This window comes from Numida meleagris, chromosome Z, assembly GCF_002078875.1.
Source record: "Numida meleagris isolate 19003 breed g44 Domestic line chromosome Z, NumMel1.0, whole genome shotgun sequence".
NCBI lineage: Eukaryota > Metazoa > Chordata > Aves > Galliformes > Numididae > Numida > Numida meleagris.
Window position 1 is genome coordinate 9,827,148 of NC_034438.1, and position 27,933 is coordinate 9,855,080.

General features: G+C 41.8%; 2 protein-coding genes and 1 long non-coding RNA gene across 4 annotated transcripts in view; 1 reads left to right on the forward strand and 2 right to left on the reverse strand.

Annotated features, from left to right (window-relative positions):
* Nucleotides 1-10,410, reverse strand: part of GOLPH3 (golgi phosphoprotein 3) — a 34,177-nt gene extending 23,767 nt beyond the window's left edge. Inside the window, exon 1 of the mRNA XM_021380542.1 lies at nt 10,038-10,410. Coding sequence (XP_021236217.1) covers nt 10,038-10,250 — 213 coding nt within the window. The 5' untranslated portion in view covers nt 10,251-10,410. The remainder of the gene's footprint in view (nt 1-10,037) is intronic.
* LOC110389684 lies at nt 19,363-24,493 on the forward strand. Its single transcript, XR_002433336.1, has 2 exons — nt 19,363-19,426; nt 22,836-24,493. It is a non-coding gene; the product is annotated as an uncharacterized LOC110389684 (long non-coding RNA).
* MTMR12 (myotubularin related protein 12) overlaps nt 24,655-27,933 on the reverse strand; it is a 33,283-nt gene continuing 30,004 nt past the window's right edge. For both annotated transcript variants that reach the window (XM_021380526.1, XM_021380525.1), the window contains one exon: nt 24,655-27,732. In XM_021380526.1, the coding sequence (XP_021236201.1) occupies nt 27,157-27,732 (576 nt within the window). In that variant the 3' untranslated portion in view covers nt 24,655-27,156. The remainder of the gene's footprint in view (nt 27,733-27,933) is intronic.

The window sequence follows — 27,933 nt, forward strand, 5'->3', positions numbered from 1 at the left end:
GTGTAACACAAATAGGTGGCATACCTTCAGGTAAGACATAATGCCACACTAGTAGGAATGGTTGAGAATCAGACATCTAAATATAGAAATAGCAGAAAAGCAGCTACAGAAGTTATCAAAACCGTTAAATTATCAAAAGCCCTGCAAAAATGCTACTTATGGCTCTGACCTGTACAAATAGTGAAATGATGTAATCCTGGTTTGATTTGTTGGCTACTAAATAGTTGGGTTTTTTTTCCCCAACATTAATTACCGTGTAAAACTACACACAACAAATCTGCTAATTCCATTTAAATCTCCAAAAAATCATTTCAAATATCACTTCTGTGTATTTATTATAGGTCACTATAATAAAATAATTTAATTCCTCACAACCAGGAAAACTGGAAATTTAGTTTTATCAGTTAATAAACCTCCAAGTGCTGATAGCTCACTGTAAGGAGACTTAGCAGGAATATAGTGGGCAATTCTATGCTAGTTCTGCTCAACTCCTCTCCTGCACAGCCAGCATGAGTTCCTCCTCAGCTAGGTCCTTATGTGAACTCCTGTAAAGCCCTCAGCCAGCTCTTCAAGTAACCTTAGAGAGACTGTAAATGTGCAAAGCACCCTAATTCCAGAAAGAACCAATTAAAAGTCTTTTACCAGCATATCTAACCATATTCATAAGGAGCTGGGGGAAAACACAAACAATAGAAAGCAATGATGGAAAAACAGAAAGGAAAAGCTTCATTGTAACAGGACTTGAAGACAGGCTGCAATGTGTAAAATTGTTTGAATCGTCACAGTAAGATTAGGCTGACCTCAATACAGGTATGTTTTATTACACATACTAATCCATTTTCACCTTCAGATAATCAAAACAATACATTATTTCCTTTCCAAGGCAGGTTATTGTAGTTTAATTTACCTGTAGATGAGCTTAACAGCACAGAAGCTGCAGCTGACAGTGAAAGTCTCATACAAGAAAAGCAGACATGGTCAAATTCTGCATGTCTTTTAAGGACCCAGGGATTCTCTTTCGCTTTGCAATAACATTCAAAGCTTATATATTAATCTCTATGTATAATAGCTATAGATTTTTTTATTTTTAGTTTTATTTTACCTCTATGAAAATCTTACATTCCATAACACTACAGTAGTGCATGATTCCAGATGGGTTAAAACATAAAACCAAGTTCGGCTTCTGTAGCAGCATTCTCTGCCAAGATCCAAATCAATTTCCTTTGTCAGGGAACTGCATGGTATCAGCCCAACCTATTCATGCTTAGCTGGAAACAAAATATTCAGGGTTAGAGTCTCGCTTAAGGAATTATTCAATAATCATCTCCTTCGTTTCCACTCATTGCTTATCCTTCTGTTCCCTGTATTATGGACCTAAAATACTAGCAATCAACAAAAACCTCTTTTGGAGAACACGCTCAAAATTGTTTTATCATGTTTAGGTTCTAAGATAAGAAGTTTCCCTGAAATGCAAAAACTGATTTTTAGTTTCAAGAGCAGTAACATCTGGCAGATTTCAATTTTAACTTCTTCTCTATCCAACGTGTTTTACAGAAAGGCACAACCCAGCTTCACCTAATAGGAATGCATTCAGAGAGGATTATTTTGAGTACATTATATATCTCGTGAAAAAAACTGGGAGACTCAATTTTTCAAGTAGCTCTTAAATGGGTATAAAATAATTTCAGATTCAGGAAAAGAAACAGTTCTGTCTACATAATTGGAAAAAATGAAAATGAGAGACATTCATCCCTCATCAGTCATACCTCAGAAACAGTAACAAAGAAAAAAGAATCTGAATATTCAAAATATTCAAGACAAACTTCTCTAGAAGAATACTCTGTATTTTCTGATGTGTCAAAGGAAAAATATTCCTGCTCCACATCTGGATATTTAATTTGCAATTACAAAAATGATTCCTCTTTACTGTCTCTAGGAAACTGTGCCAATCTATACCTAACCAACTCTTCACTGCAATTCTTATCTTTCAGGCAAGCCATTGCTTTCTCAGCACTGCAGAGGTTTAAGACAGAAAAGCAAACTTGAATGTAGAAATGTAGACTATTAAAATACTACAATTTGAAGAACTTAGTGCCAGATTGCAGTCCCTGTTTCAACTTCAAGGACATTTAAATCACTAGCCATTTTACTGGAATATAAATTGTAGTCCAGTTATAAACACAAGGTAAGGTTGTGAAGAAAGTCTCTGAAGTGTTCTGACAGCCAAACACTAGAAATACTTTAAGAAAGCACGCAAGCATATTCTGGAAAGTGCAATTTTGTTGACAAGAAACTTGTCAGGTATCTGATAACTTGAGACTGCATTTAGGAATAACAAACTGCAATTGCTGTCAACTACTGAAAGCATTAAAGCCAAATGCTACTGCCCAGCTTCTTAAGCACATGCACAGACATACTTACAGATCTCTCTTCACCAAAGGGAAGATTTTAAAGACACAGCTTTGCTGAAGAGAAAGCAACTTACCCACGCACAGCACTGAACCCTTAAACAAAGCAACACTTACAAGCTTGACTGTTCCTTTAGGAATTAAAAGACACAGAATCCTCAATTTTGGCATGATTAGGTGCATGCACGTGCAGATAGCTACTTCAATTAATGTGCAGTTCATGCAAAGCTGCCTTCAACTTCTACTCTCCAAACTTGGCGCAAAATTTGCAAAAAGTATGTTCCATAACCTGCAAATTAATTTCTACACTACCAGCTATTGTCACTGAGCATAAAATCTGGCCCAAATTTGAAAGAAATGTTTAATTACAACTGGTGCTCAGATCCTCCAGATCAGATATTTCACTCATAAGAAATCTTCCCACAGCAGTAAGCAAACATGGCAGGAACAGAAAAAGATCACATCCTGCCTAGATGCAAGTTTAACAAGCAGAAGCTCACGGCACAGCAGTCACACACACTGAGGGCCTCCAGGGCTGGGTTGTGCCTTGCTGGCAGCTGAGCCCCACAACCGACTGCTCTCTCCTCTTCAGCAGGATAGGAGAAGAAAGAAAAAAAAACCCAACACATTGAAGTCAAACATTTGTGGGTTGAAATATGAAAGTAGTTTAATTTAAAAGGAAAGAAGAAAGGAAAAAGAAGTGATGCAAAGCTAATGGCTCACCACCTCCCACACATAAGACTAATGACCACCTAGTCCCTGAGCAGCAACCCCCATCCCCTCCTTTTTTTGCTGAGCATGAGGCCATACAGCACACAATACTCGCGGGGCCTGGCAGAGTCCCCCACAGCTGCGAGTGAGGCCTCCCAGCTATGCCCAAGGGGCAAACAGGCAAGGCCTTGATGCTGCCGGGCAGCCTTCAGCAACAGCTCTAACAGGATCCTTTATCAGTGCTGCTTAGGTCACAAATGGAGAAAAGCATACCAAACCAGTTGCTGCAGAGAAAATTAACTCCACCTCAGGCAGACACAGACACGGCATGCTCTTCTCACAAAAAGAGAAAAGCTCAAATCCACTAAGTCCTTCTAATGCAGAGAAAGTGGGTCTAATGCTGGTAAGTAACAGGTGGAGGCTTAACTGACTTGGATTGACTAGTAACACTACAAGTAGAACTCTCTCCTCTTGACTTACCAATATATTGGTATCAGCCCCTAAATACAATAGCTATTCTTCTCTTCTACCTTTCCCCCCCACACTGTTGTCATAGCTTAAATACGAAGTAAAGCACTAGGTTAAAACTGAGGAGCAGTAGAGTATTTCATCTTGAAGGAGGTGAATCACCCTTATTTATCAGTCATTAATGAAGATGAATTTCCAGAGTAATGTCTCATGTTTAAAAAAAAAAGTTACATAATGAGACTGTCTGAACATCCCTAGATCCTTTCAGCTTGTTGTTTTCAGAACAGCCTTTGTTTCACTTACCCAGGTGCAAAAAATTTGCAAAACAGACCAACTCAAAAATGACACGTCACAATATTCTCACCATAAGAAAAAATTCCCCACTGCACTGCACTTGCACTGAAAGGAACAAGTTATTCCATTTAGTGCTTAAGATGTGCCAACTGTAAAATCTCATGAAGTCTGCAGATGCTGCTAAAGCAGAAACCACGTTTAAATATCCCACACAGGCAAAGCAGTTGTAGTCAGTGCTTCAGAGAGTGCCCTGGGATTCCTCCTGGCATTTACCTCAATCCAACCAGAAAGTATTGTACTTGACTCCTCCACTAAGAAATGCAAAAAATGTGCTGAAACTCAATACATAAGGAATGATTCTCCCCTAGCAGAGACTGTCGGATGGGGAAGAATCGAACATCTACAGAAGTAAAAACTGGAAGGATCATTTGCTAAACAGAAAATCCATGGTACAACACTTGTCTGCATACAAAAGACTGCAAGCCTGTCAGCTAAAGACTGGCTATAAACACACAATGCTATCCAGAAAGACCATAAAAGGAGATTATTAGAAAATGTATAGCAATAAGTGGCTTACACATGGAAAGAAAATTAACAACAGAAAGATATCCAAAAAGCCCAACAGACTAACTTCCTGGTGTGATGAGCAACAGCCCGCAACATCCACAAATAGCAAAGGACCTGTAAATGTTTAATGCCTTCCCAATTACAAAGACCTAGCTTGCAAGACATACCATTTATCATCTTAATGGTTCACCACAAACAGAACAAAACAAAAGGGCTGAAATACTGTAGTTCAACGTAAGTTAAGAGGTGGAGCTGACCTATGTCTGGACTCAGACTAACAGTCTTCGTCATACCACCACACACCTACGTGCTCCCACACACCCAGGTTTACAGGCAGTATAATTTAGAGGAAGAGAACAGTTGTGTACCATTTCATTCGTAATTTCTATGTAATTCTTATTATTACACCAGAAATACGCATGTTAAATCTTTCTGCAGTAATATTTTATGAATACTTCATTCTGAAACTAAAGAAAATAAATTACTGAAATTGACATTTTACATGCAGGTTAGGTATGGAATAACAAGTACTCAGCAGTAGTACATAGTAAGACAACTGATATTTTCACCTTCCTTACTGAAAGGTCCGTGCAAATATGCCCATGCAAAAGAAACTGACCCACACTGTTACTGGGCACCAGCTTCCCCTTCCCCAGCTAACACAACACAAGTGAACACATGCCACAGTCACTAGCTCTGAGAAGAAAATTCATAGCTAATATACTGTCCGCAACTCTTAGGCTGTCAATTTAGCCTTGCAAAGAAGGCCCATTACACAGCTTAACTGAGATAAATGCAGCAGTGCCTCATCTGATTCACTGTCAAAAAAATAGCTAGGTAGAACTTTTTTTTTTAAATAAAAAATGCTGATTTTCAGTTCCACAATTACTTACTCCATGATTAACCAGTGGTACTTTTTCAGGAATTTGTCATGAAAGATTTTGCAAGAAAAACAGGTTTCCGCAGGAGAGGAAGAAGAGTTACAGCTTTGCTTTTTAAGAGCACTAAAAAAATTGTGATGTATTACTAAAAAGGCTCTGAATAAGTTTTTGTCTGGTTTTCCTACACTAGACAGCTTGAGATGAAAGGAAGAATTACGTTACACTTGAAATTATTCATGAATAAATAATACAGATCACAAATTAGCCATGCTAGAGGAGCAGAGATAACACACTGGCTGCATCCAAACTACGAAAAATAAACACCTTTTCAACACAAAGTCAACTTATAGACATAATGTTGCTTCCAGATCAGCACGTCCTGCAAAGAACCCATGCAGGATTTACTGATAAGCAGAGTAAAGGGGCACTTCACTGCAGCTCAGCAATTGTGTGCTCCTCCTCTTGCACCACCCATCTTCTGCCAGCTCAGACCTTGTGTAGGGCAGTGAAAAAGAAGGACAGAAAGGCAGGTAACTATGAAAGAAATAACTTCATCACAGACGTTACATGCTCTGTTGTTATAATATACTTATGGCTTTCTTTTTTGCAGAACTAAAAAGATAACAAGAAAACTTTTTAAAACTTGATAATTTGCTACATAGGCAAATTAAAAAAATACAACGCCCCACAACCTTCTGCATCTCAAAGCCCAAGTTTAAGACTGGATAAAACACCACTCAATTTCAAAAGCTTTTTTTTTTTTTCCCCACTTTTCATGAGAATCTCTTCAGGATTAGCAAAAATTTCACTGATAAATCTAACTGCTAAGGTTTTTTTTATGGATAAACTACATTTTAGCACTAACCTGATCATCTCCTAACAACGCATTTGAAGCAGGCAAACCAGCTCCCTAATAATTTATTTCAACAAAACAAAAATACAATACAGGAGCCTACACATTATTTAGACAAAAAGCTATACTGTAACTCCACCGCAACACTAAAACTTCATCAATAAATGAAGCTTCCAAAGGCCCAGCATGAGCAAAGATCCAAGCAAATTTCTGCACCTAATTAAGTGACTGAATATTGCTTCACTCTCACAAATAACATTCTTCACCAAAGGAACAAAAAATAGAACCAGAAATATTCCCTGTTGCAGCAGGCAGCTGTTCATGACTTACTCCAGCATATTTTGCTGGATCTTTCTTTCAGTAAGCAACAAATTAGTTACAGATCAAATAAGAGTTTTACCTTATTAACCATAATTATCTGAACTACAGACCTCTATAGCTGCTTCAATTCATTTAGCTGTGGCATAGGGTAGATAGGAACAGCTGTAAGCATTGCTGCATTTCAATAGATTCCCAACTACTACCAAGAGAGAACTCCAAAAAGGAAAAAAGGAAAAAGAGAAACCTAAACATAGGAAAAAAACTTAAAATGGAGAGATGGTTACAGAGCTCTTCACAGCCTTTCAGCTTTCTATGGGACATACTGGGACAGCATCTGGAAGAGCCTACATTAGTCCTTTAGCTGTCATTTGCAAATAAGCTGTTAGTGTTTATCACTCCATTCTTTTGGCAGTGATGACCTCAGATGCTTCGGAAGTTCCATGTAAAAACACCCCTTTCACCACAGGTTTGACCTATCCTACCACAATCCTATTTTTAACTTAATACAGCAAAGTATTTTATTTCAGTATTTTTTATTCCTACAGCAACAGGCTACTGCTCTGCTCTGGATGGATGAACACAACTCCCTTTCCCAGTCTCACTTCCAAAGGGATTCCAAAGATTTCTTCAAGGATGCTCCCTCTGGAATTGCAGTAATGCATTCTGCTCCAGTGAATTATCTGTTCCTCTGAGGACACCGCATTTGTCACCTTATGCAAGCATGTGTGTATATCAGCACATAACCCCTTTCAACCTGTTTTGACCTTGGAATACAGAAATAGTTGTATGCATACATAGAAGACAAGCAGAAAAGGAACCATCAGTGGAAAAAAAAAAAAAAAGAAAAATCAGCCCACATATTAAAATGTAATTTATGTAAGATCAAACTAACAAAAAAAGAAGGAAAAAAAGAGAAAAGACCATGCCCAGGAAGCATGCACAAAGGCAGTTAATTGTGTTCATGCATTAAGAATGGGAACGAGGTGTTCTGCGTTTGTGTTAGGGCAGCAGGATGTGCACATCGCTGAACCAACACTGCAGCAGCAACTAGGCAACAACTCAAGTTCTGCTATGGCTGTTCAGGGCCTTGTGCTGTCATGAAAGCAGGATTCTCATAAATAGCTAGCAATCTCCTAAAAACATTGAACTCAGCTACCCATCACTGTCTGAATCTTCCTGTAAAGAGCAAAGGCTCTTCCACCTGCACACAGAAATTATAAACAGTGTCTGCTGGCACGTGAGGCCTTTCTGATAAAATTTACATGGTGTTACGCCATATTCACTATTATTTAATGTTAAAAAAGAATTAACGCCAAATCCTTCAAAGCTAAGTTATCAATGCAGTTACTGGTGACTTCTGAAATAACTGCTTCTTTGGGAAATGTGCTCTTATGCAAGTACAGACTTGTAGCTTTTATTCTATTCCAACAGAATGAAGTAATTTAGCATTCAGTTAAATGAGAAGGACATTGTCAGCTGTAGATTTACTGGCTTTTAGTTGAGATTAAAGCTCACATACCTGCTCTTGCCCATCCCTTATAGTCTGTGCAGTTTCACAGTTGCTCTTTATAGACCTTTTATTACTTTTCTCTACTTGCTGTCATGAGAAAGAACCACACAGCTGTCACCGGGAATCAATTCTATTTGAAGTAAAAACTTCACAGAAAGCATTCCCACTTGCACAAAGTAAATTTGTTTTGTTCACTAGAACAATAGAAAAAAAACCCAAATCTTCAAAAATTAATCTACAGTTCTATTTTTAATTTAGAAAACTCTAAAGAGCTTTGCTTTGTATAAAAGATAGGGGTACAAACAGACATAGAAGTAAAACACAGGCTCAAGTGATTCATGCCTAACAAGCCTCAGAAACTGTGTGCTAGTTGATGCACAAAGCCCCCCACCCTACAGATGACGTTATCATTCTGATCATTCTTCTCGTCCGATGTTTCAACTGCAAAATCTCAAGGGAGTCATGAACACCCATGCCACTGTAATCACTTCCCTTTTTCATACAAAGAAATATTACGTTTTCTGTAGCACACTCCATTGCTGTTCCTAGTAACAGTTAGACAATTTAGCAGTGCAAAGCTGCATTTTCAGGCCCAGTATGAATTACTAACTTCTGATATACTAGGAACACTCATGCTGTATATTCTTTCTAAGGAGACAGAATGCTCCCTAGTTTGAAATCTTTACAGCCCAACGCCCACAGATTCAGCAGATTTACCACACATCTGAGGAAAAACGGGGCTGAAAATTCATCAAGTCTATCCCATCCTTCTCAGAGTAAGACCTCCTATCCTGACTTGTCTTGGCATGCCTAACTCTCCTCTGCAACTATTCAGGTGAGTTAGAAGAGCAGCACACACAGGCACATCTTCGGGGTCAGCAGGCGGAAGCACACATCACTGTATCTGCTGACTTTATCAGGATGCCACAGCAAGGTCCTCCTGGGAAAAATGGGATTAGAAGAACATGGCCGGAAGCACATGGACTGAGAGAGAAATAAAGTGTGTTACTGCAGCAGATATATATATAGACAGAACCCCAACAACAAAATTACCATTAAGTAGAAAAACTACTTTCTAACCTATACATCATCAACGAGTAAAGTTATTCTAGATGCAATGCACTGTCAGTGAGCACACAGCTTGGCAGTTTCCTCCTGTTATTCTCTGCTTGTGAACAGCTTCAAGATACTTCCACCCAAATCAGCAAACTGTCTTCTTTAGTTTACTTGCAACAACAACAAAGAATTAAGCAGGTCACTTAATTAAGTTCACATAACAGCTAATATCTAAAATAAAGGCATATTATGCTTCACCACACACCATATTTAACTATGTTCCCCGATAGGGCTTTATGTAGCATGCACGTCTTTTGTATTGATTACCCCTTCAGAACGATCAGTCAATACAAAACTGACCACTGCATCTGTAGAAATACGCTTTGCTGTTCAGGGTACCACCACAAACAACTATGTTATAAAGTCAGTGAAAGAGTTACATAATAACACTATTTCCTCATTTTGACCCACTTAAGATTCAAGGCCCATTTTTATCACATTTATCACCCTGAACTTTAGGACCTTTTTCACATGCATTAGTCTGAGCAGTGTTTTTAGGAAGGGCTGCTGAGCGTCGCGCAGCCCCGTGAGTGCAAGGCAGCACAGAGACAAGCCTCCCCCGTACCAGCCGCGGGTAGGCTGCAAGAGCACAGTCACCACAAGCCCACCCAGGCCTCGAGCCAGCCGTGGCCCTACCTCCCGGCGCCCGAGCTCCGCGCTGCCTCCCTTCAGACGCTACGGACTTCACGACCCGCTGCGAGACCCGGGCCCAGGGGTGACCCAGACTCCTTCAGTGACAGGCCAGCGCTCCCCACATTGTCTCCAGAACGCGGTGGGCTCCCCCGCCCCAACCCCCCTCCCCTGCACCACCTCTACCTCTGCCCACCCAACACACGGCAGATTCACCTCCCACTCCGCACCCCTCCCCCACGCTCCCGGTAACCGCCGTCCCCTCTCCCGGTCCGCACCTCGCGGTCCTTGAGGCCCAGGAGCAGCACCTCCTCCATCAGGGTGAGCCGCGTTTCCTTGGAGTCCCCCTTCTCGTCGTCCCCCGGCTCTTCCCGGCGGCCTTCATCCTCCGGGCCGCCCCCGGCCCCCCGCTCCTTGTCGGCGGCGGCGCTGCGGGACGCCTCGGTGCGGCGCTGCACCAGGCCCGAGCTGCGCTGCGTGAGGGACGTCATGGCTGCGGGCGGCGGGAGGGCAGAGGCCGGGTCCGGGGGGGGAAGCTCGGAGACAGCGCGGGAGCGCGAAGTCGAAGGCGCGGGAGCCGCTCCCGCTCGGCCCTACCCGCACCGCGGCTGCGGCCGGCCGGGGGCGGTCATGGGAGCGGGGCTGGGCCGCGGAGGCGGAGGCAGCGGGGGCCGAGCTGGCGGAGGCGGCTTCGGGTGCAATATGGCGGCCCGGGCTGATGTCAGCGGAGGATGTGGCAGCGGCGGGAGGGGGCGGGCGCCGGAAAGGGCCGCGGGCGGGAGGAGCCCCGCGGGGACGGGGCGGCACAGCGACGGGGACGGCGACGGCGACAGGAGGGGACGGCGGCAGGGACGGGCACGGGCGGGGCGATGCGCTCCGCCATGAGGGAGCGACGCCGTGCCCGGGGGCGGGGAGTGGTGCGCGGCGCAGGCAGCGGAGCGCGGCGGCCTTCAGCGCTGCGCGCGGCCCGCGTCGTGAGGGCGCGGCTGCATTGTATCCCCAGCGCAGTTCTTAAGGTCTTTCTGGTGTTGTTTCTGTTTTAATTAGAAGGTTTCGCTCTACCAGGTCAAACGCCAAAACAGAGCTTAAGGGTTTAACATCGCATCAAATAAGCATTTGCATAAATGAAAGATACCCCCATAGCGTTACAAGATCTGTTTTGTGGAATTGTCTTCTCTGAATAGTAAAATCTGTATTAGTTTAGTCCTATATAAGCCACTGATATTTTGTGGAGGATTACAATCAAGATGACAGGCATGCAGTCCGTTTGGTTCGTCCCGTTTACCTTGCACGTACGCAGGCCCTGCATTAGCTTTCTTGCGGTTCTTTGCACTCCCAAGCTTCACTGGCAACGAATCAGAAAGAGGTTGCAAAAAAGCTGTTCTAAAAGCCCAGATACCACTTACCCTGGGGTACTAATTACAAATCACCTCGCTCAAGGAAAAGATCAAACTGCAGGAGTGAGCTATAGTATTCACTGAAAGTATTTTGTCTTCCTACTGTACAATAAAGCTTTCCTATTTCCCCAGAATAATGCGTTTCCTGGACACTTCCACAATTCTTGCATTTCCCTCAAGTAATTCCATCGTTAGGTTCTCCCTGCACCTACATTCAACTCCATACTTACTTCTGTTGGCCAAAATTTCTCATTGTCACATACTTTCCCTTTAATTCCCAGCTTTAATTAACAAAGCAATGCCGTCCTCTCCTTCCTTATCAATACAGTGTGCTGTTTGGGCTGTTACAATATTTCCATTTTGCTACTACACTGCAACCGCCTTTTAACAATGTTCTTTTTTTCTTCCCCCTAATTGCATTTTAAATGTTAACTGATGGAATGTTCATTAACAGCTCCTAGTTATTCATGTTATTTGTTTTATTATTACTTTTTGAGTCCTGTTCTAAGCAGCCACAAGAGACTCGTATTTTTCAGTTTTATGAAAATTGCTTTTTAAAAGCAGTAGCTGACTAAGTTGCTGATTGCCCACTTTTCCATTTTGTGTTACAAAAGTGGCAGAATTAGTGTAACTTGTAGGTTAGTAAGAATTTTAAAGCTCATTGATCAATATTATTAGTTTCAATTCCAATTCTCTATCATTGAACTAATAAGCTCAGTATGAATCAAATTAAAACTGCTTCTAATTGAATTTTGAGCCAATTACTTTTTTTTTTTTTTTACACCAGAGCACTGCCAATAGGCAAAACCAAAGGAGAGCAAACAACACTCATTTCAGCATCAGATTCCACTGGTGCTGAAGCCCTGTGCAGTACTAAGAGCTGTTGTTTTGGAGGGGGACCACACAGCTTGTTGGATCTTCACCTGGGAGATCGCAATGTGCCACGTAACAACCTTCTCTGCAATTTATTTTTCAGTACCAGAACATATTTCAAGAATATTTATGGGTCCTGTGTGGTTGTATCAGGAGTTCAGGAGGCTGTATCCCTAGCCCTGTGTTTTGACGCTGCCTGGTGCAATGTGTGCTTCCCATCACATGGGTTGTCACTGGGCATGTCGCTGCCCAAACTCCTTTGGCAGCTAGCCAGGGAGCTGAAGGGATAAATCTTTGAAATGTTCTGTTAAGAAGAAATAATGCAAAATCAGGGACTGTCATCTATAAATAGTTTCTGTTTGGCTTGCAGTAAGCTCATAACACATCTGTGTTTATTCTTAAGCCAATATCTGGCAGAATTTCTGTTAACAGCTGCTGGTGAGCCTAAGTTATCCTTCCTAGGTGTAGGAGACTTCAAAAGCACTTGGATTTTCTGAACTGCTGCCAGCCCCTTGGGAAGCAGAAATAAAAGGGAAAATAGTAAAGGCATGAATCTTAGACTTGCTTTGTGTTGCACTGGTTGCAGTTCCTGTGATTCACTTTGCAGTGCATGCAGGGCTTATCTCTGATATCAGCAGAAAAAGCAATTAACAAACCTAATGCAAATGTCTTGTGATAGCAGGTAAAACAAAGAGTAACTTTATTTAACAAGGAGGAAGTCAGCTGCTATTCATTCTTGACAAATGTATTGTAGCTTAAATGTCCCAAGCTTGACATATAGCTGGTCAATACTGGAAGTTATAGAATTCTAAACCATGACATGCTCCAAAACTTAAGGCTTTGTGGGAAACTGTCAGTTCCACTGTTATAGCTTCATACAAAATATTGCTGGGCTGATTTTTCTTTTGCAGGACAATCAGATCTGCATGTGCACATTTTGAGACTAATATCAAGAATACACAAGTTGTTTCCTAACAAAAACAACAGCTAGAAGGCTGCCCACTCTTGTACTGCTTCCCCATCCATGGTTTGGCCAGTCAAGCTTGTTCACATTCCTATCTGTGTCTTCCATTCTCTTAAAGTGAAAGTTTGCCCCTGCCAGCTATGCCTCTGCAAACTGGTGTCAGGTGGAGATGCTGCTGGGATCCCTGAAAGGATCTGCTACAACAAAAAGAAGAACAAGTTGGTTTTAACCTATATCATTTCAGAAATCTATTGATGAGGCAGCCTCACAGACAGGCACCGTATAATGACTGAAGGAGCTCTGCACTCTATTACAACGTGGAAACCAGTGGCCAGGGGCAAAGGGACACGGGGATTTCCTAAGGCCAAACCATCCTTAAAACCATACTGATTAAAAATATGTGCTTAAGTAAATTCTGCATTCTGTAAGCAATAATAATAAAAAGCAGTTCGAAGGAACAAAATGTCTTGAGGTTTGTTCTATGCAACACTATCGGTGATCTCCAATAACAGGATTTTGACCTGTAGTAGGAGCAAAGGTGCAGAATGACAAGAGGAAAAGGAGCCAAGGATTTTGACTTGCCATTGGGCAAGAGAAGTGAGCAGACTAATGTGCTATTTTAGGTGGGAAGACACTAGAGTCAATGGCCAAATGACTGTAAAAGCCATGTTTAGAACACAGTGGCTGCACACTATTCTCTAGTGTTTTCTCTCTTGCAGTTTCAGCTGTACCTGTTTTACTCATACTGTTGTCCTGGTACCAGATAAAACCATCACTAACCGCAGCAGAGCAGCTGGCATTTTCTTGTTGGTCTTGTCAATGAACTTCCCAATACTAGTAGCATAGCAGCAAATTTTGCTAAGTAAAAAGCTCCAACTGTTACGGGTCTTTCTGTCCGTACAACAGACCCATGCTTTGACAGCAATTGGCCCTCAGTAGTCAGATAGCATTTAAACTACCACTTCACAAAGCTGAAATTTGGCAATATATCTTTTCCAATAAGCCTCTCTTTAATTCTCTCCCTTGGCAGATTTAAGAATGATATTGTCTCAAAATTATGAAGAATTATTCCATATTTGACATAGATTGGACCAGGTTATGATGAACTTGCAAATTACTTCCAGTGGCATAGTGCCAGGCATTAATACCTAGCTCATATAAAATCCGATGTAGCCACTAAGTCAGTAGAGTGATTTCTCTTAGCTTCCCAAGGCTTTGAATTAAAAGTTTAGTGCCGCCTTTAATATATTTAAAAACAGAACTAATAGTTGTTGTTTTGTAGGCTGACTGACAGGTGTTTTAGGACGACCAAAGGCAGACACAGAAAAGTGTTAATCACATTTTCTCTTTTCAAAAAGATTTCTTTCATTTCATGTATTTACAGGTCCTCTCATTTTCTCCTCACCTGTGGAGTTCAGATGATTGCTAGTTCCTGAAGTCTTTGTATTTTAATAGCATCTTCTTCCTGTGTGTGAGTGATATTGTTCAGTAGCAAGAATCTATACTTGTTATTTTAATACTGCAATTATAGCACTGAAATAATAAGGACAAAAGTATCAGTTAAAGCGCAGTTTGCAAGGAAGATGTGTTTCATTTCTACGCAGTGATTCAATCCAACCGTTATCACTAGGAAAAATGTGTAGCTGTCTTACTTAGCAAGTTCAATGAGAAAAATGGTGTGGAAGTGCTGCAAAACGAACACCAAAACAGTCATTGGGATTCTGGCAAAATTTAAAACACTTAATCCAATGGTTTTTATACAAGAAGTTTTGAAAAACCTTTATTTCCCTTCCCATGTAACAAATCGGTAACTATCTGTTCTCTGTAAAGTATATAAATACTCATCAACTCATTGAAAAATGCATGAAGACAGATGGTGCAAAGGAAACGTTTCCATGGAGTTGTAATTTACAAGCCTCTGTGCAAAGAGGTGAAGGAAAGGAAACTGTGCTCCCAAGTTACCTCATTTCTTAAGACTCAGCCAAGCACCTCACAAGGTCTGTTCTACACCTGGCTGAGGCTGCACGCCTGCCTTGTGCAGGCTGGTTTCACTCCTGACAGCAGCTAGGTTGTGATCACAGCAAGCAGAGGGTTTTTAAGTTTGGCTCAGGTGATGGCATTTCCCGTAATACCATCTACCCAAAGCACACTATAAGTGTTCATTGGTGGAACATGCAGACATCTCTGGGTTGTGCTTCTCCCTGACTCATTCAGGACTTGAAACAGCATGGAAGCACATCTAATTAGCTAGGTTTGTTACACTGAAAGTTGGCTCTGAAAACCCAAAGTCTCATGCTAGTCAGGTGTTACAGAGCACTGTATCGTACCTTCTTGCTGTGGACGCCCTTGATCTCCACTGGGGTGGAGTGCAGCAGCAGAGCCTCCCACCGGGCACTGACAGCTTTTTCCATTTTGACCCAAATTTCAAGTACCTCCATCGACTCTGCAGGGGAAGGCTGAGAGGATCACCAGCAAATGTCTTCCCACAGGGTTAGCACGAGCCAAACGTGGACTGATTTTCTTTGGGTACATCCTGCACTGGGTTATGTCTCTGCAACACCATCTATCTTCAATGTCATAAAATAACATTATTACTGGATCATTTCAGTGCAATAGCTTTTAAAAAGAGCTCCTCACCAGCTAACACTTTACCATCAGTGCAAACACTGATTGATATATTTGATGCTAAAGAGCTGCTGTTCAAACAAATCTCTTCAGAGTGGACTTGCAAGAAATTTTTGAATGGAATCGACTCTACAGATGACATCCTTAGCTTGAACTAAAGTAATCATTCGAATTGGTGGGACAGAGACAACTCAGGCCACTGCTTGCACAATATTGATTGAAGAGCATTTGAATGCAAAACACAACACGATCTCTGGGGCTAGCTTTATTTAAGCTAGGCCATTGGAGAGTGTGCTGCTCTCCAGTTGAATAAATGCAATTCCATAACTCCTAACTGTGTTGCTATGGGTCCACTAATGACCAGTTGATGCATAAGAACTTCTGCTGTGCACTTGTGCAGCACTAGGCACAAGACAACCTGCACATGACTAAATAAGATGATGTATAACATTGAAGCATGAGGCATGAAAGAGTGTGATTACAGTGTCTCCATTTTTTAATACGAGCATTTCTAGCAATCACCATGGATTCAAAGAGCAGAAACTTGACTAAGTAATCAGGAGCTCCAATGACAGAGCAATTACTTTACAATCAGCCTTGTTCTTCCTGCTCATGCTTCTGCCTTCTAGTGGATTTTTATATTTTTTTTTCTCACTGAGAACTAGATGGGGAAAGAAGAGAAAGGATTTGCAGCTTCATTCTTGAAGGCAAACAGAGCTAAAGTAGCACCAGAAATAAATAATATAGCTGGAAAGATGAGATGAGAGTGATGTTTGCTTTATTCCTAAGGATCCCATCCAGTTTTCAGGGACACTTAGAAGTCCTGTGTAAAACATGCTTCTTTCATTTGTTTAGTGAATACTCCCATTTGGGTCTGTTGGCTGCCAAGACTTAGGCTAGCACAATGAGAGCAGCATGCAGCAAGTGGTCCTCCAGCTGCACAACATAATCCCCCTGCATCTGTCCCATGGTTGCTGGAGGCGTTCTGATGTTCCCAGGGTCACTGAAGACAGGATCAGACCTTCAAAACTCCAGTGACTTCCGTGGGGAGGAGAGAGAAATTAGCATCTGAATTATCACCATTCACAATTTTCAGTGAAAGATAGAAACACAAATTCAGTGGAGAAACAGCTGATGACTGGAAAAGGAAATACATCCAGCAGTGTGAGAAAGTGGCCAGGATCCTCTCAACAGCATCAATGCCTATGTGTGACTGTAACAGGGAATGAGACATGCTGCACAGCACATCGGTCCTTTCACCTGCATAGAGACTTAGTCAAGATCCTATCTGGTTTGTAAGTCATCTTTGAAAAATAAATCTCTTTTTGCTCTTGCTGAGAGATGACATTCTGAGAGATGAGCTTTCCATATTTAACGCAGAACATGTCAAACTGATGAGTCAACCATCCGATCAAGATGTCCTACTTTGGCATGTATGATCTTTTCTTACTAAATGTTTTCACTGATGTTTTTTTAGGCAGATGCTTAATTCTCTCTGCCAAAGGATAAAGCAATGATTTAATAGCTATTTACTACACAGTAAGTCCTCTCGGTTACTCTCACTGTTCATATTCTACATTACAGAGCAGCAAATGCAACCCTTCTGTTTCTGCAGAACAAACACACAAGAAGAAAACACTTAAGCCTCTGCTGAATGCACCTGTGGCCACCATCCAGCAAGGCAATAGCTCTCAGCTTGCAGCGGGCAAGCAGGACCAGGTGTATGCCAAGGTGCAGAAAGCACTCCCAATCCTGGAAGCATGGTCCCACTCTGAAGACCAGCTCTGAAAGAGAACTTCAGGAGTTTCCAACGTTTTTGTCTCAAATGGGCTCTATTTTCCTAACTGCAACCTCAACATGGAACTGGAGAACCAAGCAGGCACTTCACCATTGGTCATAAACGTCCTGTTGCCAAAATCAAAGTACAGCTTGCATCTACACGACCCTAGAACATGACTTGCCCTCAGATATGGACATCATCTTTGACCACGTGTTCAACAGTATGTGTAAATACAAGATTAATTCAAAGTGCTAAAGTGACTCTAGCATCCTGTTTTCTGACAGGAGCTAAATCTGAAGTGTGACATGGACACATTGCTCTTGAGTACATGTTGCAGTTGAACCACACACCTCAGCAAATGCCTTTTATGAGGGTGTACTCACAGCTCTTCTCCCTTCTCTGGAGTGCTGACAGTAGCAGGGACTGGAGTGCTGACACTAACATCAAGAAATATGGCATGGTATGTAAGGAGGACCACAAATGTTGGATTAAGAAGATGCCATGTTTACCACTGTGAATTTCCAAGTGCATTCTGAAAAGATACTGTCACACACAAAAAATGTTCAGATTTGAAAATACATCAATAAAACTACTTCAAAGCAGGCTTTTTTACTACTTCTCTTCAGCACATCTGACAAAAATTAAAAAAATATCAGAATTCCTGATTATGCTCCATCAGCCAACCTTCCTTTAGCAGGAAGAGAACTTTCTTGATCTGGGCAGCTGGCCAGCTCAGAGTCCTAGAGGTTACTCCAGTTAGGAATAAAGCACCTTTCATGCCGTTTGGTTTATTTACAAAAATACACAGCCCTGCTTCTTCGAGCACGGCTTAAGTCAGACAGCTGGAGAGAGCTTCTTTAAACACAGCTCCTTCAGCCAGAGCCTTGACCTCAAAGTCCTTCTGCAAGGTTTCTCTCACCAGTTCTGCAGGGAGCCATACATCTCATGCTCTTCACCATCGTCATATACACATCAAAATCTGACCTGACACACCAAAGCTGCCTGTGTGCACTTACACTGCAATTGCCTACCTCAACACAGATGCATACCGAGGGGAAACCCCCAAGTTTCCCTCAGGCAACCTGTTTCCCAACACATACCTATAACTCAGCACTGAGGATCTGGTGATGACTGGGCAGAGATGAGTTGCTTATTAATGCAAAGCAAACCTCCCTACAGCAGACCCAAGCAGACATCCAGGAGAGAAGGAAAATCAGCATCAGCATGTGATTTAGGATTAGGGGTAACAGTCTTAACCTGCACAAAGGAGGTTCAGGTTGGATATTAGGAAAACTTTCTTCTCCAAAGAAGTGGTGAGGCACTGGCACAGGCTGCCCAGGGAGGTGGTGGAGTCACCATCCCCAGAGGTGTTCAAGAACCGTGGAGATGGGGCACTGAGGGACGTGGTCAGTGGGCACGGTGGGGATGAGTCAGTGGTTGGACTAGATGATCTTTGAGGTCTTTTCCAGCCTTAATGATTCTGTGATTCTATGTTTTTACTTGGAAAAGATCCTGCTGCCAGTGTAGTTGTTTGTGTGGCACCTACTGGCAAGCCAGCAGCTCCACAAATTGAACAAAAGCTAAGATAGATGCTTTGCATACATTTTCTGTACTTTAGCACTCAGCCACATCTAAAGAAAATTTCACTAAGGAATGAATCTGCCCATAAAACCTTTCCACAGTCTCCTAGCTGGCCAAATGCTGTTAGAAGGTTGTAATTCCTCCAGAGTCTCTTATCCTCCACACTGAAAGAAGAGCTAATATTACTTCCTTAGTTAAGAAAGTTCAGCTGTATGGGAACTGCTGAGTCATGGCCTGAACCACTGATTGAGCACCTGGAGGAAAGACCCAGTCAGCCCTGGGAGCACAGGTGAAGGCAATTCACCTGTGCAAACAGAAGGGGTGGAGCCTGGCTCCACCCCTCTTAGGCCTCATTTAAGGGCTGACTGCCCCTGAGGAAGGATCTCTGCCTGGAGATCCTTCCTTGGTGGGAGCCTTTTCCTGCGAGCCCCAAATCTTCCGATCCGGGTGAGCGCTGTATTTTCCTTCCACCTTTTGTAACGCTGTTTCCATTGCATTAGTCCTGCTTATCGCTACATTCAGCTCTATTACAGAATTCCTGCTCAGCCCTGTGATTAAATCTACTCTTTAAATTCCAGTTCTCACACAGAAAATGATAGGACATCAGGGACAAATAGGTGATCTGAGACAGCCAACACAGCTTCACCAAGGGTAGATTGTGCCTGACCCATCTGATGGAGTTCTATGATGGATTGAATGAAGGAAGGGCAACTGATGTCTTCTACGTGGACTCAAGCAAGGCCTTTGACATGTTTCTGCACCACGTCCTTGTCTCTAAATTGGAGAGATACGGATTTGAAGGGTGGACTATCTGGGGGATAAAGAATTGGTTGGATGGCTGCGGGCAGAGGGATGTGTTCAGCAGCAATATGTCCAGGTGGAGGCCGGTCACGAGTGGTGTCCCTCAGAGGTGTCTTGGGGCCTAATGAGGTTGAACAAGGCCAAGTGCAAAGTGTTGCGCTTGGGTAGGGAAATCCCAGCTATGTTTACAGACCAGGAGAAGAACTTGAGAGCAGTCCTGTGGAGAAGGACTTGGGGGGTCACAAAAGATGCTCACAGCACTGGAGCACCTCTCCTACAAAGACAGGTCAAGAGAGCTGGGCTTGTTCAGCCTGGAGAGGAGAAGGCTCTGGGGAGACCTCACTGCAGCCATCCAGTACTTAAAGGGAGTGTATAAATAGGAGGGAAACAACTTTTTACATGGTCCGATAGTGATAGAACAAAGGGGAACCGTTTTAAACTAAAAGAGGGAAGATTTAGATTAGATGTCGGGGAAAATTTTCCACTGAGAGGGCGGTGAGGCGCTGGCACTGCTGCCCAGAGCAGCTGTGGTGCCCCATCCCTGGAGTCAAGGCCGGGTTGAATGGGGCCCTGGGCAGCCTGAGTTTGTGGGGAGCAACCAGCCCACAGCAGGGGGATGGAGCTGAGTGACCTTTGAGGCTACTTCCAACCAAAATCACTCTTTGATTCTAGGAATATAAACATTCAAAGTAAATTTATTGGTGGCAGGAGCAGCTGTACATGTTATTCTGACAAATGCAAAGACATCAGTCAGCACGTGTTTCAGCTGGAGAATCGTTTGCTTTGCGAGGGAAATCCTGGCTCCGAAAGAGGAAGGATGTCTGCCAGTCTAGACAGAATAATAATGTTAGCAGCCAGCACCAACAGAATAGGGCTACTAATGCTTTAATAGGATACAAAGATTATGAAGAAACATTTATGTTCAATCATTTCCTGTTGTCTGAGTTCTGGTCCCTGGTAATTATATTTCAGCCCTTTCTAGCATCCACTGTTACCTGCAGAGGCTTTGTGTATTCATGGAGCTTCTACTTTATACTGATACATTAAATAATGATTTTACTATTAATGTACTTCATTTCAGTAACTAGCCCTTTTTATCATCATCTCTGCCAGACAGCTATTCAGCTGCAATTTGAATCGTAAGAACGGGCCGTTGCCTTTGGAAAAGCACTGGGTGGATGAATAGCCCTGGAAAATTAGGGTCTTGATCAGAAAGGAGAGACTTCCATGCTGCTCCTGCAATGGACAGTGGGCTGCACATCAACAAAGCACATCAAACACATTAAAACCAACTAGAAATGAGAAGTAAATGAGTAAAATATGCTGAAAAAAAGAGCAACCCCTCACTCAGTTGTGTATAACAGAAGCTTAAATGAGGAAAGCAGGAATGCATTAGGAATCCAAAATCACTTTCAGAGAGATGATTGTTTTCATATTACAAGTCAAAACATGATTTTTGCTTTTCAGCAGCCACAATCAATCACTGCTAAATCACAGCTCAGGCAGAATGATGATATTTAAAACATGCCCCAGTCCAAACCAAAGCACAGTCTAAGGAACGTGTCTGATGATTGTGAATCAGGCTGGCTTATTCTGCCTACCTTACCTTCTTCCTGTAACAACCAGTTCAGATCCAATGCAATTATTCTCTCATCACCCTGTAAGGCTTTTTCAGGCAACCTCAAACCAAAGCTTCTTCAAAGCTTCACCAGCAAAATAAGCTGGTGGCTTATTTTGTCTGTTTTTGGTGGTGGTTTTGTGTGTCCTGTGTTTTCTTCTCAGAAGCGTTGAACAGCTGGGATTAGCTGTGCATGTCATTTACATCCTTTCAACTAAATGCACGTTAGGTCTGGTTCCCACAATTTCTCTTTTTCAACAACACGGCAGCTCCTGAGCCGTCTTAATTGCAGAGTGCTTCCACCTTCTTCCTTTCCTGTAACTGGCAGTTCCCTATTGAAAAAGGCATCCTCAAGCAACCTGCTGCAGACATTTCCCTTGCACAACCACGGGGTGATTTGCATCAACAAGCTGATGTAATAGAAAACTAATCCACAACTGCAAAAGATGCACTTCTATAGAATCATCTGGCAGCCAAACGAGTAGCAGGGCATCAGGAGCACACTGCTAGGGCAGCGCTCAGCAGGAGTTCTTGGGCAGCAGCCTGCAGATGCCCCACATCAGATGTAACCCAAACTCAGGCAATCAGGACTCCCCTGGGCAGGCATCAGCCCAGCAAAGTACTGAAAGCTTCCAGGAGATATACTGTATTAGAGAACACAGTTTGGGATTATCAGCCTGCATTTTCTTTGATGCAGTTTCCATTTAGGAAAAATACCATGCAATAGGGTTTTGTTTATTCTAAATATTTACTCCTGATTTCAGGACAACCCATGCTCCATGTTGACGTGGAAGTGAGGGATCTTGCACTCCAAAAACCTGCATGTTAACTGTTCTGAGTTAGGTCATCTGCAGCACTCCCTTACCTGGCTTTCACATATTCTCACCATCTCAGAAGAACGCAGAAGGAAAAACTACGGCAGGTGTAAACTCAATCTTTTTCAAAATTCACTGAAGAGCTTTCAAGGAGACATGTCAAGAAAGAGGTGTTTAAGAGTGAACTCACAGTGGAAAGTCTGGGCTGGGAAAATAGAAAACGGAGGAAGTGGCTTTGTAGGAAACAAACAGTACTAATCTGTGTAAGAGGAACTTAGTACGAGGGATTCTGTTTTGATTTCTGCATCGAGGTCACAGTGAAAGCTAAAGTATTTTCTTGCATCGTCACCAAAATATGAAGCAATGAGTCCTCCACATAAAATTTGTTTATCTGTCATCACATTTGTCCATAAACTTACTTCAAAACAATGCTTGTAGAAACAGAAAGAGGAAGTGAATCCTATTCACGGCAAAGCGAGCCAGCTACCACTGCACAGGCTTGGCACTGTTTACAAAATATTTGAAGATTTACACTTAATTAGCAAAACTGTACACTAATTCTAGCCGGGTTAACTGTTAATGATTTTTCTTGTTTTTTTTGTTTGGTTGTTTTTTTTTCCAGAATGGGAACACTATTAATAAGCATTTTAAGTGACCTCCCTGAAGTCATACCAATGCCAGCTGATTTTCACGAAAATCAAAAGGTTCCCAAGCCTGAAATATTTCAGAACACAGAAACGGATATTAACCAAGATAAAGAAAACAAAATTTTGTTGCGTTAAAAGAAACCTGTGATACTTGATCTGACTGTAAATGAGCAGACTTTCCTGTCAGGGAGTTGCATTCATTTTTGCATGAACGCCACAGGCACAAGGCTTTAGCTTCCTTTTCTCACCCTTTTTCCCAGTGACCACAGAGGACAGTTAACATTTCCTCTCCACCCACTTGTACCAGAGCTTTGGAAATCAGCAGGTAATTTTGATCATGCTTGACAGAAATAGGTTTCAAAAGTCACCAGATTCTAGGAAGCAGGCCGCAGACCACCTGGCCCAGCCAAGCCACCACAAGCCCATTTATTTCGTCCCCCAGAACAGAGCTACTACATTTGGCTTTTCAGCAAGTCCTTAGCAATGATAGAATAAGTGCTAACACCGCATCTCACTTCAGAACAGAGGAGATGGAGAGAGGGAAGATCGACGGTGTCATGGTGTGAGCAAGGCTGCGACATGCCAGAAGAGAGGAGGAAGTTCAAGGAACCGCAGCGTGGCTGGACACGACAACGCTAGGGAAAGCAGTTTCCATGGTTCTGCTTTTCACAAAGTTATTTATCAAATGCATTCCTAGGTAAACATAATGCACCTGCTTCAAGCAGCCAGGCAAAGCAGCAGGGAAAACACTGCTTGTTTTGAAACAGCTGTTTCTCCAACTCAAACAGCAGCTGTGTTCACCTTTTGTGTGGTAACTCTGCTAACTCGCCAGGTTCAGTGTTCTGCCAAGGCTGGCAGAAAGCATTTATCACAGGGTAACTTTACAATAAACAAAAGAAAAGCACCTGGCCCCATCAGAAAGATCTTACCACACACCCCTTTCAACCACTAAATGCATCATGGAAGAGCCCAAGCAGTTCTGCGTATGGAATGCTTTTTATTACTCCACCTGTTCTCTGTCACAGAAAAAGAAACACTCCTCAGGTAATTTCTAAACCAAGTTTCATGCAAAAGCTATTTAAAAACAAAAAAACAGGCGGTAGGTACCGCATATGAAGTTTCCAGCTCAAGACTGGAAGGAAGGAAACCTCTGTGTGACAGAAATAACCCACTGGTAAGACACACACCACAGAAGGTATCATACCACCTCCTAAAACAGTTATGCTTATATGCTTTGAACATGAATGGAAAAAGCTTCAGTTGCAGGAAGAGATCAGGAGGCCGAGCTGGCTGTAAGCACCTCTATGAAGCACTCGCATTCCAGCATGGCATACACCAATAGCTGGCACCCTCACTTCAGCGAATGCTGTCTCAAAGCCAAGCGGTCAAAGTACACGCAGGGACCCGAGGTGTGGGTGAGGCCGCGGCGCACCTTGTGCTACAATGTGACCCAGCAGCCCAGAGCCCCGCGCCGTTCCTGTTCCAGCAGCAAACCTTCCTTCAACCTTACTGCCACTTCATATGATCTCGTTAGGAAATTATTTTTGAGTGATTCGTGCTCGTGCTGGATTTTGGGGCAGAAACTAGTAATATGTCATCTCTGGAAAAATAAATTACATGTTTTTTATTTGTACTCTATAGTTTACTGTGACTGGCACCCAACCTGGACTCAGAACATGTTCACTTTGAGGAATACTCTGTCACTGAAACTTCCAGAAGTTGCTGCACTAACACTGTATGAACGATGCTCCTCCTTGAAATGGGGAAACCACTTAATAAAAGACAGGCACACCCTTGTGAATGAAAAATTTTAATAGATCCCCAAAACAGTTAAGATTGCAATATTTTAATAGATCCCCAAAAAATGCCATTCGGCAGACACGTTCTAGATCACTTCAGTAGCTTCCCATAGTCATCCCACAGCATTGCACTGAATTTTGATCTGTCCTGAACTGACACACTTGTCCAACAGCACATCCAGGTTAAAACTGTACAGCATCCTCTCCATAAGTCTGCAAATACCCTGTGTACAACTCAGAAAGCCTAGTCACTGCAGATTGTCATGTTCATTACAATTTAAAGTGTCATTTTGCAAAACAGAGCTTAAACATACAATGTCATTTCAAGATAAATATGACAAAGTATATTTTATTGACACTCTCCACACTGCCCACTAAAGAGGAACAAGAGTCATGTTTATTTTTTTTTAAAGCCGACTATACAATTTCTAGTTTGCATTCAGTGTAAAAACTTGGAGGTATAAACAGAAGTTGAGTGAAAATATTAACTACATTTCCAATCCTGCAGTGCAGAAAACAAACAACAATGATATTTACTCTACATTAGAAGTGTTCCTATGTTCAATTCCACATATATGTTTCTCCTCTATATAAACTTTTGATAACTTATGTACAACTCAGATGTCCTACACCTGTTCTCTAATATAAATATGTAATCTTCATGACTGAACCATTATAATAGTTTGACCGAAGTACAGAAAGATTCATGTAATAGTCTTTTTCTAACGACAGTGTTTAAAACCCCCCTGAACCCAAATGACCTTAGAATGATGGATATTTCTGCTCTACACAAATGCATTGCTCAAAAATATAAAGAAATCATTGGATAAATGAATTACTTGAGCTACAATGAAGTCTGAAGGACATGTGCTGGACAGCCCATTCCAGTAAACGCTAGCTGTAAAAACAGCAACAACAACGAGATATGTATCAAAGCAGAAAGTGTAAGTACTAGCATATTTTTAAACAAATTGCTACAAACTCAAGTATTGTCCTCAGGCTACTAAGATTTAAGGCAATCAGGAGTTGAGAAGCTTCAGTTTGGCATAGAATTGCAGCAAGATCTCTCCCTTCCCCACTTATACATTATTTTAACATTAATATTTTTAAAGAACTGCAGATGATCTTTTGTTATACATATTAAGTACAAATCACTGTGAAGTGACTGATCTGTAACCTAGTTTAATAACCCTGATTACACTGAGTGGATCAAATTTTAAAGTGTTAGTTTCACTATTTAAATTTTCCAGCATGGATTTTAAATCATACAAGAATACAGAGAACATTCAATGTCCACCATCTCAAAGTAACTGATATTATGACTTGCATCCATTCTTGGGGTACTCTAGCATTTAAGGGTTCAAAATAGATTTGACGGTCAAATAACACTCAACTTTACAAAGGAAAGTTATTTGCAGCAAAAATACTTTCTATACAAACATACATGCAGTAGATCAAAAAGTCAACAGGCATTTCTTTATGGCTTTTTTCACTGAGGTACTGCTAGAACATCCAGTAACAGGATGCAAATGTTTGTAGGGTATGAAAGCCACATTCATAAGCTGTACCACTAACTCATGTCAAGTGGCAACAGACTGCAAATTCAAGACTGTCTTCCCTTCTGCGTGGAGGGTCTCAGTGCAAGCTTCAGAAAGCCTCAAAGGCAACTGGCATATGCAGGGAAATTAAAAATCTCCTCATCAAAAGGAGAAGAAAAAGGTATCCATAACAAACTAGAATCTCTGTCAGGCATTTCCTACAATCAACAGCAAAAATTTGGGACTTAATTTTCCAAGGCAGCAAGGGAGTATGACAGCAGCTACAACCGGTCTTGAAATGTTCAGTTTAGCTCTCACATCTGATCTTCCAGCTAAGCGCAAGCAGAGCCTTAGAAAAGCCAAGCTCCAATTATACCACTACACAAGGTAAAGTTCTGCAAGCCAATGATGAACACTGTCAGAAAGGATGAGGCTGACAAGCACATGACTTCATTTGATGCCACAGTAGACAGAAATCCCCAAGTTTAGTTCTCAGCTGTAAAAGCTTACGCTTGAAAGCACATTTAGTTTCACCTTCCCCTCTTCATTTCACATGGTGGAGAACTGCAGATGTATTAACAGGTCCTATTATATTTAAGCACAAAAGGAAGAGGGTTTAACGTTAAGCAAGTTTGCAGATTCCCCATGACCATTGCTGTACACATTTAGTATTCTACCTTTGCATCAAAAAATAATTTTTTTTTGTATAAAGTAACCACATGGCTGCTTTTCATGGCAGCCTAGACTTATTTTTATTACACCTATACTAAAAACGTGTTTCTGCAATAAATACTGTTAGAGTGAAACGGAAGTTCAAAATATAATCAGCCAAGTTTTCTTTACCCTACAGACCCACTCAGCAGGCTGTAGATACTTGAGTTCTTTAGATTAGGATACAGTAAAACACCTTAAACTCAGAGCTTAGCCACATACCATTCATACTTAAATTTATATATACTTTATAACATATCACTACTTAGATCAACAAATTCATCATCTCTCTTGACCAAGTCATCCTCATCTTCCAAGTCTTTCCAGGTGCTAGTGGGTAAAGCTGGTTTGACAGACTGTCTCTGAAGTAAAGCAAAAGGAAACAAAGATGACAAACGGGCAGAATTTCTCAGCATTGGAACAGCATGTACGTCTCCAGAAATAGCCTGACTATGTTCTTCATCCATTTTAACTTGCAAGTTTTGCACTTCCTCCATCAGGTCCAAAATCTTAGCAGCTGTGGCTATTGTACCACCGCCATGAAGCTGGGCTTCAGGAATCCATCGTAAATAGCGTTGAGCCCAGACTTTGATTTCAGGTCCATCGATGCGAGGCAACAGAAGACCATGATAATCAATAGGTTTACTATGCCAGCTATCATAAAACTCCCTGAAGCTATTAGGAGGTTCATCTGAAGAATTAATAAACTTGCCAATTCTTTTACCCAGAATGTTTTTAATTAGATGATCTGTTTCCTCCCTGAAAAATCCTCTCTTTGGGGAAGATTTTGTTTGTGTCAATGGCAAAGAAAGCTGCCGTTGATGCTTTAAGGGGAAAAGAAAAGAAAAATATACAAAGATTAATATTGATAAGACTTTAAAAATTCTCAGTGGAAGAAAAACATTGAAATTGTATTCAGAAAACACTTAAAAGCAATGAAGTGACTTAAATACAGTCTTGCCTCTGCTATAGTGTCTATAACTGTTACTCTTGATGGCTAATATATCAAATAACTTGCACAGTAT